Raw genomic sequence first — 18,448 nt, forward strand, 5'->3', positions numbered from 1 at the left:
TTAAGAAATGTACGCGTTAAGTAAGATCTGAAGGCCACGATTACTTCTTGAGCCATAGGCTACAGAATGGATGTTGTATTGTCAGACATGAAAACAACATTACTCTCTTTGTCCATCTCCACCACAACTGTTGCGTTGTGACCAGGTGCGTTGTCAGCAAGCAGTCATATTTTGAAAGGAATCTATTTTTCTGAGTAGCAGGTCTCAACAGTGGGCTTAAAATATTCAGTAAAACTATGTTGTAAACAGATGTGCTGATATTCAGGCTTTGTTGTTCCATTTGTAGAGCACAGACAGAGTAGATTTAGCATAATTCTTAAATGCTTAAGATTCGGGATTATAAATGAGCATTGGCTTCAACTTAAAGTCACCAGCTGCATTAGCCCCTAACAAGAGAGTCAGCCTGTCCTTTGAAGCCAATCACTGACTTCTCTCTAGTTATGAAAGTCCTAGATGGCGGCATCTTCCAATAGGAGGCTATTGGGTGTAGCCACCTTCATGAATGATCTTAGCTAGATTTCCTGGAGAACTTGCTGCAGCTCCTGCCCCAGCACTTCCTGCTTTGCCTTGTACTTTTCTGTTAAGAAAATGTCTTCTTGGGACAGCCCCGGTGGCGTAGCAGTTTAGCGCCGCCTGCAGCCCAGGGCGTGATTCTGGAGACCCTGGATAGAGTCCCACGTCGGGCTCTCTGCATGGAGCCTGCTTCTCCTCTGCCTGTGTCTCTGCCTCTCTCTCTCTCTCTCTGCATCTTAAAATGCAGAATAAATGAATAAATGAATAAAATCTTTAAAAAAAAATGGCTTCTTTTCCTAAGCCTCATGAGCTAACCTCTGCCGGCTTCACACTTTTCTTCTGCAGCTTCCTTACCTCTCTCAACCTTCATAGAACTGAAGAGAGTTGGGGCCTTGCTTTAGATTAGGCTTCGGCTTAAGGGAATGTTGTGGCTCGTTTGGTCTTCTGCTCAGATCCCTAAACAGCAATAAGGCAGTTTTGCTCTCTTATAATTTGTGTGTTCACTGGAGTAGCTTCTAGAACTTTTCCTTTGCATTCACAATCTGGCTAGCTGTTTGGCACAAAAGGCCTATCTTTCGGCCTATCTTGGCTTTCCACACACCTTCCTCACTAAGCTTGGTCATTGCTAATTTTTGAATTTTTTTTTTTAAGATTTATTTCTTTATTTTAGAGCGAGAGTGAGAGAGCATGAGCAGGGGGAGGAGCAGAAGAAAAGTATGTCAAGCAGATTCCCCACTGAGCACAGAGCCCAGTGCTGGGCTTGATTTCACAGTCGTGAGATCTGACTTGAGCTGAAATCAAGTCAGTTGCTTAACTGACTGAGCCACACATGTGCCCCTAGCTTTTGATTTAAAGTGAGACCTCTCCCTCTCTCTCTCTCTCTCTCTCTCTCTGTGTGTGTGTGTGTCTCTCATGAATAAATAAATTAAAATCTTAAAAAAATAAAAAATAAAGTGAGAGGTATACAACTCTTCCTTTCACTTGGAAGCCATTGTATGGTCATTAATTGCCCTAATTTCAATATTATTGTGTCTCAGGGAGTAGAGAGGCTATAGGGGAGAAGGAGAGACATGCAGTGGGAGGTGGAGGACAGCTGGTTGGTAGAGGGGTCAGAACACACACGTTTATGTATTAGTTCACCATCTTGTATGGGTACAGTTGTTGGTACCTCCAATTACAGTAATAGTACGAAATGTCACTGATCACAGATCACCATAACAAATATAATAATAATGAAAACGTTTGAAATATTGGGAGAGTTACCTAAATGTGAGAGAGACGAAGTGAGCAAGCGCTGTAGGAAAAATGGCACAAATAGACTTAGTGCAGGGAGGCAACAAACCTTCAATTTGTAGAAAATGCTCCATCTACAAAGCACAGTAAAGGGAAACCCAATAAAATGAGGTATGCCTATATTTGTGCTTCCTAGAAGTTTGATATTTTTCCATCCCTGATCTTTACTTCATGATATCCTCTAGTTTGTTGACCACTTCTACCTATTCACCGTTCATTTTTCTTCATCTTTTCCTGCTCAATGTGGATCTCTTGGACAGCTATTTCAGTAGTTCTTAGATCTCTTGTATTTTTCAAGGACAAAGTAGGTAATAAAACATACTTGGTATACAGTATCAGCATTTTGTTTATTTCTCTTTTTTTTGTTTTTAATACATAGCTCTATATTTATATTTATATCCTATGATTTTCCCTTATTTTTCTAGTTTTTGCATTTCTCACATTTCAAACTTTAAAAAACTCTTCATAAAAATTTTTATTAGACACATGATATTCTGGTCAGTGGATCATGATTTACTTTACCTCATGTCCTAATGGTAGATACTTAGCATCGTTTACATTTTTTTGCTGTTAGAAAGAATTTACCTAGAGTTTACTAGGTTATAGGTTAAAGTACTTTAGGTTTTTGATCACTGCTGTGTTGGGAGGCCCATAGCAGGTATGTTAAGAATATGCATATTATACCATAATAGATATTTACTCAAAACAAAAACATTAACTTGAAAAGAAATATGCACCTCTATGTTTATTGTAGCATTATTTACAAAGCCTATGTGGAAGCAACCCAAGTGTCCATTGATAGATGAATGAATAAAGAAAATATGTGTGTGCATACACACACACACACACATACACACACAATGGAATATTACTCAGCCATTAAGAAGAATGAAATCTTGCTATTTCTGACAACCGGATGGACCTAGAGGGTATTATTTTAAGTGAAACAAACCAGACAGAGAAAGACAGATACCATATGATTTCATGATGTGGAATCTAAAAAATAGAATAAACATAGTAACAGACTCAGATACAGAGAACAAAACTGGTGGTTGCCAGAGGGGAGGTTAGTGAGGGGTAAGTAAGGTAGGTAAAAGGGATTAAGAGGTATAAACTTTCAGTTATAAAATAAGTCATGGAGATACAAAGTACAGCATAGGAGATAAAGTTAATAATATAATAACACTGTATGGTGTCTATACTTATTATGAGGAGTATTGAGTAATGTATAGAATTATTGAATCACTGTGTTATATACCTGAAACTAATATAACATTGTCAGCTATACTTCAGTCTATAAAGGTGGGAGAGTGGGATAGAAGGAAAAGAAAGAATATACAGATTATGACCTGCTGAACGAGGACGCACAAACCACCTACACAGAATTGGCAGGCAACTCTCTCGGCCTCTGAGCTTCCATTTTGGGGAAGTGAAAACCTTGGGGTGGTTTTGATTTGATTTGTTTCAGTACGCTCACTCAAAATAAAGTCACAAGATGTATTACTTATGGATTGCAGAACTGGGGGAGGGGTGCACAGTGAGCTGGAGGAAGGGCAGTCTTCTGTCCCAGGCTACCAGCAAGCAGAAGATAGAACACGAGATAGCAAGCATCTGTTACTTACAAGGTGGTTGAGGTAACAGTCACTAGTTTTTCATGGGTTCAACTCTAAGCAATTATTTAAAAATGTGCCCCAGGAAAAGCAAAGCAGGAATTCGTGATGGAAATCCTAAGCTCAGGTCCTAAATGTCCAGACTGTGGATTTGTGCAGGGTTATCATACTGCAAAATGCCTAGGTAGCAACTCAAAATAGCTAGTTTCTCATCACAATTGGGAATTGCTGTCCAAAGGAGTTGTACCGGTATGTGAATGTAACTATTTCATGATGTCTTTCCCAGCCTTAACTTTTATTTCTTAAAAATTGCTTGCCAAATTACTAATGAGAGTGGTATCATACTTTATTTTTATTTCTTGAGTATTATGTGGTAGGCCACATTCCCAGATACTTAATAATCACCAAACTTCCTGACTTTTAAGTGTTCTGTTGATGTCCTTTTGGACACTTATCCATTAGGAATCTAAATATTTTTCTTACCAATTTTGTGAGCTTTTGATTAACAATCTCCTATGTGGTATTCCTCTTTGAATATCTTTATTAAACTCATTGTTTCAATATAAAGAAATGTGGGAGTTTTGTATAGGCAAATCTGTTGTTTTCTTTGTGGTTTTTTAAATCTCTAATTAAAAAAAAAAGTCACCCAGAGATTTATAAATAAGTGTAAATTCTTCTGATGGTTTTAAGAGTTCCTTTTTTTAATGTTGTCTTTTTCAGTTCACTATGTAGGTGTATCATATGAAGTGAGTGTTAAATTGAGCTGTTTTCCAATTTCCCCAGCATTCTTTATTGAGTCTTAACTCTTGCCTTTTGATGTGTGATATTTTTATCCTTCTCAAGTTAATAACATTTGAGAATTTACTCTGTATGCACTGTTCTGAGCACATTGCATGAATTATCTCATTTGTCTTTACTCCTCACAGCCACCCTGTAAGGAAATGGAGGTACATAGAATGCTTCTGTGCACTGTGCTCTGATTGTACTTTCATTTCTATACCATGGCTATCTTTCTATGTTTATGTCTTAATTATTAGACCTGAGATATGTTTTCCTCTAGAGAAAGTGTAAGATACCTCTACTATTTCTTTTTTTTTCTATATATTTATTTCTTTTTCCAGATGAATTTAAGCACATCATGTCATGTTCCAAAAAGAATCTCATTGGAATATTTGTCAGAGGTGGTTTAATCCATGAATTATCTGGAAATAATCACATCTTTGCAGTCAGTATCAGTCAAGATGTGTCTCCTGTACTTAGTCTTGACACCTGGTGCATTCCAGGTGCTGAATATATGTCTATTGAGTGAAAGGATAGATGACTGGCAAAATCTTTGTTTATTGTCTCCATCAAGTCTCGGTTAATACCTCTCGCTAATGTTTTTTAGCATTTCCCCATCTGGTCCTGCACATTTCATGTAAGTGTTATTTCTTGGCATTGTATATTTTATTTGTTGTTGCTGCCATGAGCAGTATCTTTTTCCTGGAGTTTTCTAATTACCTGTTGCCAGCATATGAGAAAATAATTTGTGGTTCCATAATTTTCTCATTAGTTATTTAAGGTTATTCTTTTGAAGACATTCCTGAGGAATCCTTTGGATAGGCAGTTATTTCAGTGTGTTAATAATAATTTTGTTTTTTATTTCTGTATAATTGTATCTGTCATTCCTATTTTAGAATTTCCCAAATAATGTTGAAAAGATTGATGGTAATGGGCATTGTTGTTTTGATGCTGATTTTAATAGAAATATAACTTTTCACTTTTAACCATGATGTTGGCTGGTGGTTTGCAGTGCATGGTATCCTTGTTTATCTAGTCCTGAATATTATTCCTTGTGAAATACATTTTAACGAAAGATTTGGGGTTGACTTTCATCTGACGTTTTTGATGTCAGCTGTTTTTGTTGCTGCTCCAGAGCATTGTTATGGAAGATTATTGAGTAGCACAAACTTGTGATCTTTTAGTTGAGCTAAAGAAGACATCTTTTCATTCTGTTGTGATAATGAGTGTTTCTCTGCTTTCTTCTGGTTGGCTCCCTGTTCCACTAATATCTGAACCTGAATTCTGGAGGGTAGAAGAGCAGAGACTGCAGCACACACACCTGTTGCTGTTAGGGTGTAGAGCTTGAGAATTTCTACATGCATGAATTTCTCAAAGCATTGGGCTTGGATATATACACATGGTGATAATCGTAACAGCAGCAGCAGCAGCAGTGACATCACCCCATCTAGAAAGTGTGGGGCCACAACACTGTGTTAAGGCTCTCTGTGAATTATACCATTTGGTCCTCAAGAAAAACACTACAAGTAAGTTAGGCCAGCTCATTTTAGACTTGAGGGAACTGTGACCTAGAGAAGTGGTGGTTTGTTCAGCATTGTACAGCTGAGAAGTAACAGAGGCAGGATTTAGGCCTGGAACCTTAGACACCAGAGCATATACTTTTCACTGATACTTTATCCCTTGTTACTTTGTATTTGTGCTCTTATTTGGATCCTTTTGACTGGTGAGAAACAAAAGTTACTATAAAATAGAACCATCCACCCCCCAGCCTCCCCCCCCCCCCCCAAAAAAAATAGAACCAGGCCTTAGGGGTAGATGGATGGAGGATACAGAGCTTATGAGCTTGGGGGGACTAATGTATTTTGAAATGTATATGGAGCCCAAGAATACAGTTATTGTCTTAATGGTAAATAATGAATCTTCCTCCATTAATAATGATAAGAACACAATTTTCTTAGAAGGAGGTTTGTCTAATTACTTTAAGGCTAGGTAATAATTTATTTCTAAGGACTTAGAGTCTGTGTAGTTGACATGCTTTGTACTTGTAAATTTAGTGAGTTTTTTCCTCTCCATTTTGCAGACAAGTCGGTAAGATTGGCATAATCCGTAGGTGCTACTAATGCTATAATCCGTAATTTCCTCTTCTCGTCACTCTCTCCCATAGTATTCCTAAAACAGCATTGTATTTGTGGCACCCTCAGAGTGAAAGACACTTACTTGTTGTGAAACTCAGGATATGTGTTTTTTGAAACAAGACACAAGTTTGTGGTAGAGTAGGAAATATCTAAGCAATTAGCCTTCATCATCTCTGGTGAAGAAACTAGATCAGTGATTGAGAGGGAGCAGGAACAGCTTGCCCATTTGGAAAGGTACTGAATTTTAAAATCATAGGACTTTTTCAAATAACCCCATTTCTTCATGATTAAATTCCCTAACCCAGTGAGTTGGGTTTGCTGGGGCAGAGAAATGTTCAAGAGCCACTGTACTACTAGTCAGCACAGGCAAGGAATAGCTTTTTATCGAAGCTTAACAGTAATTTTTCTGTAACACTAGTCCTTTTAAAAAATAAAAATAAAAAGAGCACATTAGAAGGTTATTACTTTTCTCCCTCTCTGAATAGAAATGTTCCTAGCCTGGAAAGAAGTCTTATCTTATTTTAAAATTTCTTAGGAGGGAGCCTCAAAGTTTCTTTCTGGACTCTTTCCCAACTCAAGGAATTGCCTGAAATAGTCTTCCTTGTGTCTCACGAATTAAAAACCTCATTTTTGGCCCACCTGCTTCAGTTATGGTCTCTTGCATTTTAATCTAGCCTTGTATCAGGGCTTCTTTTTCTGACTCTTGGCTATTACTTATGTTTGTCTCTAATTCATAAAGTGGTGTACTTGTGTATTTGTAGAAATTCGCCATTTTCTTCTAATTGTGTCCCAGTGCAGTTTGATGTGGAGTATTAAGATCTGTCTTATACACCAGCCTTAGTCCTATTGTGTGTTTTACTGGGTTCCTCACCTGGTTGTAGCATCAGATGAATCCCATCCTTTTTTCCCTTTCTCTTTGCCTTTTCCTGTGCCCATGTTTCTTAGACCCTCAGGATTTTATCCTGAAACTAATCTTATTTTTAATTTAAGTAAAATCAGATTCTGACATCTGATGTGCAAAAGATAAATTTCCCTCTCTTGAATGTAGAAGACTTAATTTTGTAAATATTGAAATTTTCCATTAATAAGTGGTCTGTTAAATATGCACTAAAACTGTTCCTTTATATATCTTTAAAGCCAAACTTTTTATTGTTTTTAATACTTTTCTTAAATGCAAAAAGGAAAGCCATTAGACTTTCCTTATTAAAATGCAAAGCCTAGTGTCTTCTAGCTTTTTGAAGAGCTTTTGTCCATTATATAATCTGTAAAGTAGCCAAGAGTTCCTCAGAAGCAGGACATCATTCAGATTTGAAACAATTATGGCTTGTGTCTAAAATAATGATGTGGCATAACCATTCATAGGTGGCAACCACAGTTTTACTTTAATTGGCAAAATCCTTGGATACTTCCAACATTTCATTTACCATAAAGACTTTACCAAGGTACCCTAGAACAGAAATGGTTAGGTTGTTTTGGTTCTACTAAATAGATAAAGCTGGTATGACTAGAAAACCAAATGACACAGTTACGAGCATAGACCTTTTATTTATTTTTTTCCCCGGGTGTTTGACAGTGTAAACATACATAAAATACATATTAAAGTTTAGATGCTTTATATTTTGTGCAATAAATTGAAGCCTTAAAAAGAAAACATTTCATTAAAAAGAAAGAAACTCATTAGTTTTACTTAATTAAGACAATAAAATAGCAGCAAGTACCAAGACATTGTGCACTTCTTTTATTTAAGACAAGTTACTTCATTTACATCAGAGTCAGAAATGTAAGACTGACTTTCTTGAATACTTATATAGCTTGAATCACTGGTTAGATAGGGGCATATTTTCCCAACTATACATCAGGGAGGAGTTCTTTCATTAGTTTCAAAAAATGCAGACCCTCAAACAGCCAGCATGACCACAGCATTGAGCATTAAGAGAAATGAAGCATTTACTTTCCACGCACTTGCCACAGAAGGTAAGCGAGTCTTTACATTTGTGGTTGTCTCTTCCCTCCGTAAGTTAAGGGTTGTGCTTTGTTGAGGCATTTCAGAGAAGTTATTTGGCATGCCACTAGTAATACTTAGGGTCATGGGTGTTGGGGATGATTTTGTTGAGCTAGTGAGGCTTGTGTTTGTAACCATTCCATCTTGGAGATGAATAGTTAGAGTTGCAGCTGCTGCTTCGTGTGAATTGATGGTTTCTATGGATGTCTCTTCTGGGTAGGGCACAAAAGCCTTGTCAGTGCTAGCAAAGGTGGTGTCTTTGCTTAGAGTGGCACCAAACGTTGTTTCCTTTGTTCGATATTGTTTGGGTGTTTTGGTCACTTTGGGTTGAGTTACCATACTCAGAGAGTTAATGGTGTCCACTGTCTGCATCCCACTTACAGTGAACAAGCTTGAGGTAAATCCAGAAGGTGTGGGATATATGTTATGTTCCTTCAAAGATGATATTTGGCTAGAACAGGGAGTCCCTATCACATGGGCTTTTGTTTCCATCATCCACTTCAGTAAGTAAGTGATGTTTTGTTTGTGGTCACATGACCACCTGTTATTGTAAAGGGTTATCTCTTGCAACTGAAAGAGTTGGTCAAAAGCTTGATCTGGGATGAATGTGAACTTATTATTGTGCAGGTAAAGATGTGTGAGATTTGTCAGGTTTGTTAATGTTCCTGGAAGGATTTGTGTCAAGGAATTGTTAGACAGGTCCACGATATGTAGTTTGGAGGGCATATTGGTTGGAACTGTCCAAAGTTTGTTACTACTGAGGTTGAGAACCTCAAGACTTCTTAGTGTATTTTTAATGAGGACAACCTTTTCCAGCATATTCTTAGAAACATCCAGATATTTAAGGTTCCACTGATAAGCAGTATCAGATTTGTCAAGCAGTTTAATGTTGTTGTTAGCAGCAGACATGTTCCAGAGGGACCGAGGTAACTGAGCAGGCAGGCTTTCGAGCCTGTTGTTTGAAATGTCCAGGGTCCTCAGATTGGTGTATTGGGTTAACTGGTTATGAAGATCAGTAAAATGGTTATAAGACAGATTTAAATGAATAATATTCTCTTGCAGTCCAGATGGTAATGTAGTCAAGTTTCTGCCTGAACAGTCCACATGCCTGTGCCTCTCTGTGCATATACATTGGAGAGGACAAATGCATAAAATACCAGGTGTGAGAAACAGAAGGATGAACAAGCTGGGAGACATTTTCAATATCTGATATTCCATCAAAGCCTGGAAACAAACAGATACACCCTTCTTTTAATATGCAAACACAATTAGGCATCTGCCTGGGTCAGTTAGCATTAGGCAAAATTTTCAATAAACCTCCTTGTTGTTGAGTCTTTTTATAATTGTTCCAGTGATTAAACTAACAAAGCTCCCCTTCATTTAGAGTCCAAATGCTTAATCCTTCAATTGGGGCTATGTGGTAGAGAGAGACTCTCTCCCCCTACTTGTTTCTGAATTTTCTCCCTCCTCTTCTCCTTCTTTTACCATGGTCTTTCTTATTTATCTTCCCAGAACCTTAACATTACAAAATGGCATTCTCTGCAAATAAAGAATCCAAATCTTAAGCTATTACTATTTTTGATAATATCCTTTCTTACTCAGATAGGAAAAAATGGCTGTCGAGTCTGTTCTGTTGTTTCTTTTTTTTAATCTCTGCAGTAATGTTATAGTCAATATGTGTGTAGAGTAAGATTTTATTTAGATATTAAAACAATACTTTGAAATTCACCTCTGTCTTTTTAGGATAAATATATCCTTGCAAAGCATTTTAAGGCACTTGAAAAATTCAGACCAACAGCATACCCTTAAACCTCACAGTTTATAGTGATTTTTTTCTGTATATTTCAGTGCCGATGCTAAAAGAAAGCAATGTGGACATTCACAAAGTGAATGAATATTAAAAAGAAACCCCTTTACTGACACTGCAGCAAATTTCTGGTGCATGCACTTGCTTCTGAATATATATTCAGTCTTCACATTGACTTTTTCTTTTAAAAAAAGGGGGAAAAAATCCCAAAGTCAATCTTTTACTGATCTAAATAACAGCTTACCATAGTGTCGTCTTCAGCAGCATCTCATTTTCTCCGAAACTTAAGCTTAAAGGTCGCCTTGTTCTGGAGAGTGGGAACCGCTTCTGGCTGTGGGCTGTGCTTGCCTGCTCAGCTGCATTGTGTTGCTGTGAGCTGAAGCTCTGCAACCACCTGATCAGTACCACATAGGAGGACTGCAGAGCTGTCATTGGTGCTGACTCAAATTTATTGCAAGAGGTGCACACGCAACAAAATGGACCCCCCAATTTTTTTTTTTTTTTTTAGTTTACAGCATTGAGCATATCTATATATTTCCAATTTGTTATAGGATATAGTGCCTCATGCACGTTAGACCTGGCTGTCACTCATTTTTGTATGTTTGTCTGAGCTCATGTTCCACGTTCGAACATTGCCTCATGAAGAATTTGTGGTTCTTTTTAAAGCTTCTGCTCCTCATCCTTTTTACACATTGAAGAATGTTGAAAATGAATTTGACCTTCCCCGTGGATGGTTTTCTAAGATGTTAATGGAACTATTTTTAACTCCTGCCTTTTCATGTTCTTCTAAAATGGTTCGATTGTCATGTCACTTTTTAAAGTAACATAATACAGTCTGTCTCATTTCCATGTGTTCCCCCAACATGGTGATTATTATGTGTAATCAGCTTTTCAAACTTATCAACCACTTAAATCTTCATCTTCTTTTTCAGAAGTACTGAAGTACTTCCAAATGGTTTTTTGTCTTTATCTTTCCAATACAAAGGATCATTTAACCCAGACTACACACAAGCAAGGCTACAGTTTTAAATGAGCATCATATGCTTTTCATTAAATTCATGATGTCAAATATGATTTATGTTTTTTAGGTGAAGGATTATTTTTCTCCATGCAATTTACTTTGTTCAGTGAGTGGGTATACATATTTTCATCTTCTGAGACCTCTTTGATACTATAGGAGTGACCATTTACTTGATTTTATGTTTTAAAAATAATAGTATCAGGGGATCCCTGGGTGGCTCAGCGGTTTAGCACCTGCCTTTGGGCCAGGGCGCGATCCTGGAGTCCTGGGATCGAGTCCTGCGTCGGCTCTCGGCATGGAGCCTGCTTCTCCCTCCTGTGTCTCTGCCTCTCTCTCTCTCTCTCTCTATCATAAGTAAATAAATCTTAAAAAAAAAAAAATAGCATCAATTGTAGGTGATTTCTTCAGAGTGTTTCACAGTTTGTCTTATTGAGAAAGCAATTAAGGGACACCTGGATGGCTCAGCGGTTGAGCATCTGCCTTTGGCTCAGGTTATAAACCTGGAGTCCCAGGATCAAGTCCGGTATTGGGCTCCCTGCATGGAGCCTGCTTCTCCCTCTGCCTATGCCTTTGCCTCTCCTTCTCTGTGTCTCTCATAAATAAATAAAATATTTTTTTTAAAAATGCAGAGTTTTAAAATTGCATGAAATAATGTCATTGGCAAAATTTTGGTCATGAATTTTATAACGTGACCATATTTTGTAATAGCTTCTGCCTCACTTTCTGGTGGATTGATTGACTAACTAATCTGTTAAAACTCAAATCTAATTTCCAGAACAACCAGTTTACCTTAGAAAAACTAAGCAAATAAAGCCATGGCATTTTCATTACCAAATTTTTACTATTTAAAAAACTAGCAATTGTTAGTACATTCCATGTAAAGAAAATCTCCTTATGCTTTTTTGTTAATCCTTTGTTTTTCTCTAAATTATATTTGCCATTATTTTGCCCTAAGTTTTACCCTAAATAGAATTTATTGTATTAAAATTTCAAGTTTATTTTCTTAGAAAAGAAACTATACTTTAAGAGTCACCTTTTGTGACTAAAATTAATATTCCTCGAAAAATATCTACATTTTAAAAGTCTGCAGTGTTAGAAAATTATTATTGATTAGGTGCTTTATTCCCACTTTATTTTGAGAGGTCAGTCTTGGACTCTTAATAAGATTCTTTCTATGGATTTCAGAAACCAGTCATCAATCTTAGTGCTTAAAAGCAATGTGTTAAAAATACTACATTCAGCAATATTGTTGTAGAAATAGGGAATAATTGTTTGGACATTTAGATTTCTTATATTTTAGCTCCTGTTTATACTATTATATTCAGGGAATGTGAGTGAGGGTCAGCTTACCAAACAGTTAATTTAGGAAGTCTCATTACATCAGTGTGGAAATAGAGTTACCTAGTTCCATTATACTTACCAGGACTTTTTTTGAAACCAGGAACTGGTTATTTCAGCAGCTTAAGAATTCAAATGAATTTGGATTTAGGCTTTTTGAGATTAGATCTGCTGTATATAATAGAAAATTCCAATATGATAGTAGTGACAGGTGTCTTTCATTTCAAGTTTGGGGACATACCAATTGCTTCCTATTCAAAAATTGTTACAAAATTCTCAAAAAAAAATGTTTAAAAAATTGTTACAAAATTGTTACAAAATTTTCAAAACGAAAGGGGAAGCATTTTACTGTATTTGAGTTCTAAAGTTCTGTCCTTAGGCTTTTAGAAATTCTCATGAGATAGGCACCTGAAGGCATGAACCCACCTCAGTGAGTTAATAAGCCTTTGGCTCAGGTCAGGATCCCAGGGTCCTGGAATTAGACCACGTGGCCTCCCTAGCTTATACTCTCTCTCACTATCTCTATCTCTCTCTCAAATAAAATCTTAAAAAGAAATTCTCATGAAATAAGACTATATTAGTATTAGTCAAAAAATAAGAATTCTGTGTAGGCATAACTTTATTACAACTTATTTTAGATATTAGGTATTATTTCAGACACATTGCATTTTAGATGAGTCTGTCAAATCAGGAATTACAGCTATTTAGGCAACTATTGTATTCTAGACTAAGCAGTACATTCATTTACATATTCCATTGTGAAACACACTGTCCTAGGATATATTACCTCAAAATTGTGAAAGGCATAACATTGCCTGCTAGGGAACAACTGTCCTATGGTAATCAACAGTTTGAAAACCCAATCAGTTTGTTTTTTTTTAAATCTGATTCATATTTTTTTTCAAGATTTATTTATTTATTTTAGAGAGAGCACACACAAGCAGGGAGGAGGGGCAGAAGGAGAGAGGCTCCTCACTGAGCAGAGAGCCCGACATGGGGTTCAGTCCCAGGACCCTGAGATCATGACCTGAACCGAAAGCAGACACTTAACTGACTGAGCCACCCAGGTGCCCCCTGATTCCCATTTTATTTTATCTTTTCACTGAGCTTTTTTTTTTTTTAATTTTTTATTTATTTATGATAGTCACACAGAGAGAGAGAGAGAGAGGGGCAGAGACACAGGCAGAGGGAGAAGCAGGCTCCATGCACCAGGAGCCCGATGTGGGATTCGATCCCAGGTCTCCAGGATTGTGCCCTGGGCCAAAGGCAGGCGCCAAACTGCTGCGCCACCCAGGGATCCCTTCACTGAGCTTTTTTATTTTAATTCTGGCATAGTTAACATATATTGTTCTATTAGTTTCAGGTCTACCAAATAGTGATTCCACAATTCTATACATTACTCAGTACTTGTGATATTAAGTGTACAGTTTGTCTTTATTTCTTAAGTTCATAACATTTGTCATGCTTGAGAGTAAAAGTGTTATATTTTCTATTTTTAGTAATATAGTTGGCTATTCAGGCTGCATTTCCTGCTGAAAACAACTAAGCGTACTGAACAAAGTATTTAATAGCATGGACGAACTGGCAAGATATAGAAATTAACAGGTCAGAACCCATGTGGATGAGTTTCTTGTACCACCTCCCCACCCTTTTTTCCCCATACCACTGGCTTGTTGCCAAAACTCAGTTAACTGTTCATCTGGGTTTATCTGTTTGCTTCCTTGTGAACATTTAATTTGTTCCTCTATCCCCCATATTTCCTATAAATGGTTCCTAACAGCATTAACATAATTGTTTATTTGTATCATCATATAACAGTTTCAAAATAATGCCAGTATTGCTGGCAATTAAATTACAGACTACTGGATAAAATTTAAGATTTCTTTCTCTCTTTGTTCTTAGAATATATTTGTTCTAAGAATATAAGGATGTATAGTCAATTCTGTGCTCTAATGCAACTTGAAATAATGTTTTTTCTATATGTTTGTATCACGAATTTTATATGAAGTTAGATTCATTAGTTTCAATTAGTTACCAGTTTTAATAGGGACTGCTTAAGTCAAAACTATATAACAAGGTATACTCAGAGAAATCTTGGTTCTCTGTTCCCTTCACTCTATTCCACTCTTCTTCCTCCCATTGATAACTATTTGTATCAGCTTTTGGTTGTATTTTAACAATGTTCCTTTTCTTTTCTTTTGCAAATGTATAAAAATTAGGTATTTTATTATGTTCATATTCTCTTATATTAAGGGCTGCATACTAAATATACTGTTATACTTTTTTTTTTTTTTTTTAAGATTTTGTTTATTTGAGAAAGCACAAGTGGCAGAGAGGGAGGGAGAGGGACAAGCCAACTCCATGCTAAGTGCAGAGCCCATCACAGGCTCAACACAGAGTTCGATCCCATGACCCTGAGCTCATAACCCCAGCCAAATCCAAAAGTCAGACACTTACCTGACTGATCCACTCAGGTGCCCCTCCTGTTATGCATCTTGTTCTTCTTTTCCTAAATATATTTTGAAGATCATTCCACATCAGTATATAGTGATCTTTCACATTCATTTTGCAATGCATAGTACTCCATTTAGAAGAGTACCATGGTTTATTCAGCTGGTCCCTATTGATGGACGTCTCACTTGTTTCCAGACTTTTGCTATTACAAATAATGCCCATATTTACCCTTGCATCTAAGTAATTTCATATTTTGTCCAATGAATCTTTGAAAAAGATTTCTAAAAATAGGATTGCTGAGTAAAAGGGTAATGCATTTGGAACTTTTCTGGATATTACCAAATTCTTTTCTGTAGTCCATACCATTTTGCCATCCCATAAGCAGTGTATCAGGGTGTCAGTTCTGTATCACCCCACCATACACTTTGTTGTTGAACTTTTGGATTTATATCAATCTGATAGATAAGAGTAGCTCAGTGAAATTTTATTTTATTTATTTTTTCCTCAATGAAATTTTAAATACATTTCTCTTATTATGAAGAAGGTTGTATATCTTTCCTTTTAGGAATCATTTAAATTCTTTCTTCTTTAACTGTCTCTTATGTTTCTTTTCTTTTTTTTAAGATTTTATTTATTTATTCATGAGAGACAGAGAGAGAGAGATTGAGAGGCAGAGGCACAGAGGGAGAATCAGGCTTCTCGCAGGGAACCCAATGCGAGACTTGATCCCCGGACCCGGTATCACGCCCTGAGCCAAATGCAGACACTCAACCACTGAGCCACCCAGGTGTCCCAACTGTCTTATGTTTTGCAAATTTTTTCTATTCTGTAGTGGATCTTTCCCTCCCCCTAAATAGGATTTTTTTTTTTTTTAATTTAGAGATATTAGCCCTTTGCCTTAGAATTGCAGGTTTTTTTTTTTTCCAGTTTCTATTTATTTCCAGTTTATCTTTGACTTTATTGTGGTAGAGTTTGTTTTGTTTGACATTTAAAAGTTTTTTTACATAATTGAGTTTTCCTTTTTATTGTTCCTGGATTTTGAATCTCAACTGGGAATGTTTTTCTCATCTCTAGATCACAAAGGAATTCTTAGATTTTCTTCTAATATTTGTATAATTTTATGTTTATGTTTAGATCTCTGGTCTATTTGGTGTTTATTCTAATGTAGTGTGAAGTATGGATCCAATTTTATTTTTTTCCAAATGTCTATCCAATTGTCCCCATAGTTTTTTCCAGTGATTAGAGATTTGAGTCTGTTTCTGGACTTTCCATTCTATTTATCTAATCATATATCAGTATCACAGTACATGATTATTATAATGTTTTAATTCTAGGTACCTGATATTTTATACTTTACTTTTTGATTAGAACTAGGTAATAACAATTACAAGTCATGTCATTGTGTCCCCCACTACCGCGTCAAATGGAATACATATATGATAATCTGTCGCAGTGCACAAAGTAGGTGCTCTTTTGGTCCTATATTAGTGAAAAGAGTGCTGAACCAGGAGTCAGTGAACAAACTCAGTTTTTAATACCACTACTAAACAGTCATTCCTCTCTCCGGCGTATATTTTCAGCAGTTGACAAATAAAAGGAGTGGAACTAGATGGTCTTTAGAGTTGTTTCTGAATCTGGTTAATGCTGATGTGGTAGGAGCACCACTGCTATGTTGTCATTCAATCTACTTTTTATTCCTTTGTGCCTTGTCCTTTTGCCATATTCATGAAATAAACTTTCTCTTTTGCTCTGGATCCTGGTTCTTTGATCTTTTTTTGTAGGTTTTTCTTCGTTCCAGCATTTCCTTCTCTCCTGTATTTCTTTCATTAGCTTGCATTTCTTTCTGCTGATTAAGCAAGAGTTGCCACTGTTTGGCTGCTCGGCTTCCACTGACCTCAGTGGGGAAAAATTACATGCAGTAAATGGGAATTATTTTCTCCCCCGGCAGAGAATTAAAAACAACCCCAAAACTAGCTGCTGTTAGTCTGTTCCTTGGTTATACAAAGAACAGAAGGAAGAAAGTGGCATGTAGAATTTGAAGAATCAGATAAGACTGTGACCAGATAGATCATCAGCTCTTGGTTTATCTGTAAGAGTTGGCATTTTCCTATATGTCCCAGCATCTGTCCTTCAAGAGATCAGAAAAGAAGGTGATGAGAAAGAAGAGCAAAAGTGTGGAAAAGGCCTCTTAGGTAACCATCTTACATGTAAAATAAAGAATATTATGATGGCTTAAATACATCAAAGTCTTGACCAAATATTTTTTTTTTAATTTTTATTTATTTATGATAGTCACACAGAGATAGAGAAAGAGGCAGAGACACAGGCAGAGGGAGAAGCAGGCTCCACGCACTGGGAGCCCGACGTGGGATTCGATCCCAGGTCTCCAGGCTCGCGCCCTGGGCCAAAGGCAGGCGCCAAACCGCTGCGCCACCCAGGGATCCCCAGTCTTGACCAAATATAAAAACGTACCTTATTTAAGCTGACTAGAATACTTACAATTCTGAAGATTAATAGGGAATTCTTAAACTCCTGCTTGCTCCTGGGTAAATTAACCTTAAAAGTGCTAAGTTTGAAAGACAACATGAAAGAAATATTTTAATGTGGAAGACTGAGTACCCATCTAATATGATAATAAACATACTTCAGAAATAAACATCAGGAAAAATAAGTTCAAGGAAATGTTTCTGTAAATAAAAAGTTTTAATGGTCAGTAAGGGATGGTTTAAAAGATTTAAAGGGAAATACTGTATATAAAATTTCATTGTCCAAAAAGATGGAGCTTTGTGTTTTTGTGAACACTAGTGCTACAAATAAATACTATATTTTGTTTTGAAAAACCCCAGAACTATGAGGGGTTCTTCAAGGTTAAACTACCAGCAAGACCATCATATTTCATTTTGAGCGAGATTTCCCCCAGGGGTTAGGGTAGGGTAAGAAGGAAGACTGCGTGCTGCTCTTTTGCAGGCATAGGCTGGTACTGCCACAAGCATATAGCCATGGAATACTTGCCACCATGACTCTGACAAAGATTGGGTCCACCCCTACTCTGATAACTCAGATTCATTACTTATCAGTTTATGGAGGAAAGATGAAATTCTACATAGGAATGGTGGTTTAAGAGTTTAAGTGTATAAGGTCAGAAAGTGTTAAGTTTAGTGAAAGTTGAGAACCATCTGTATTTGATACAGTCTGTTTTTCTTGGAAAAATCATTCAAATTTGGAATGAAGCCATTGAGGTGTGGTTTAGTGTATGTGGTTTTATTTTCCTTTGTAAGATTTCTTTTGTTAGGGTGCTTGAGCCATAGGAAGAAGAAAATCTTTAAAGATGTTAGTTTTAGAAGCTGTGCTCTCCCAACAAGATAGGAAAAATGTCTACAGTTTATGGTGCATGTTCTTATTTTTTCAGAGTAGGTATCCCCAATCCAACACCCCCTTCCATTTGATGTTTTAACAGAATTGCTTTACTGCTTCCAATGAGAGCTAAAAAAAATT

The 18,448-nt window shown here is 36.7% G+C and overlaps 2 protein-coding genes across 11 annotated transcripts in view; one reads left to right on the forward strand and one right to left on the reverse strand.

The window, feature by feature from the left end:
* The window catches only part of NF1 (neurofibromin 1), a 273,767-nt gene that overhangs the window by 184,799 nt on the left and 70,520 nt on the right, over positions 1-18,448 (forward strand). The gene's annotated exons all lie outside the window — the stretch shown is intronic.
* On the reverse strand, positions 7,857-10,567 carry OMG (oligodendrocyte myelin glycoprotein). The gene is made up of 2 exons (XM_077852088.1): positions 10,385-10,567; positions 7,857-9,557 (listed from the first exon to the last, which is right to left on the reverse strand). The coding sequence occupies exons 1-2, from the start codon at positions 10,385-10,387 to the stop codon at positions 8,229-8,231; spliced, it is 1,332 nt and encodes a 443-aa protein (XP_077708214.1). The 5' UTR covers positions 10,388-10,567; the 3' UTR covers positions 7,857-8,228.

Source organism: Canis aureus, chromosome 16 (assembly GCF_053574225.1).
Source record: "Canis aureus isolate CA01 chromosome 16, VMU_Caureus_v.1.0, whole genome shotgun sequence".
In the NCBI taxonomy this organism is placed as follows: Eukaryota; Metazoa; Chordata; class Mammalia; order Carnivora; family Canidae; genus Canis; species Canis aureus.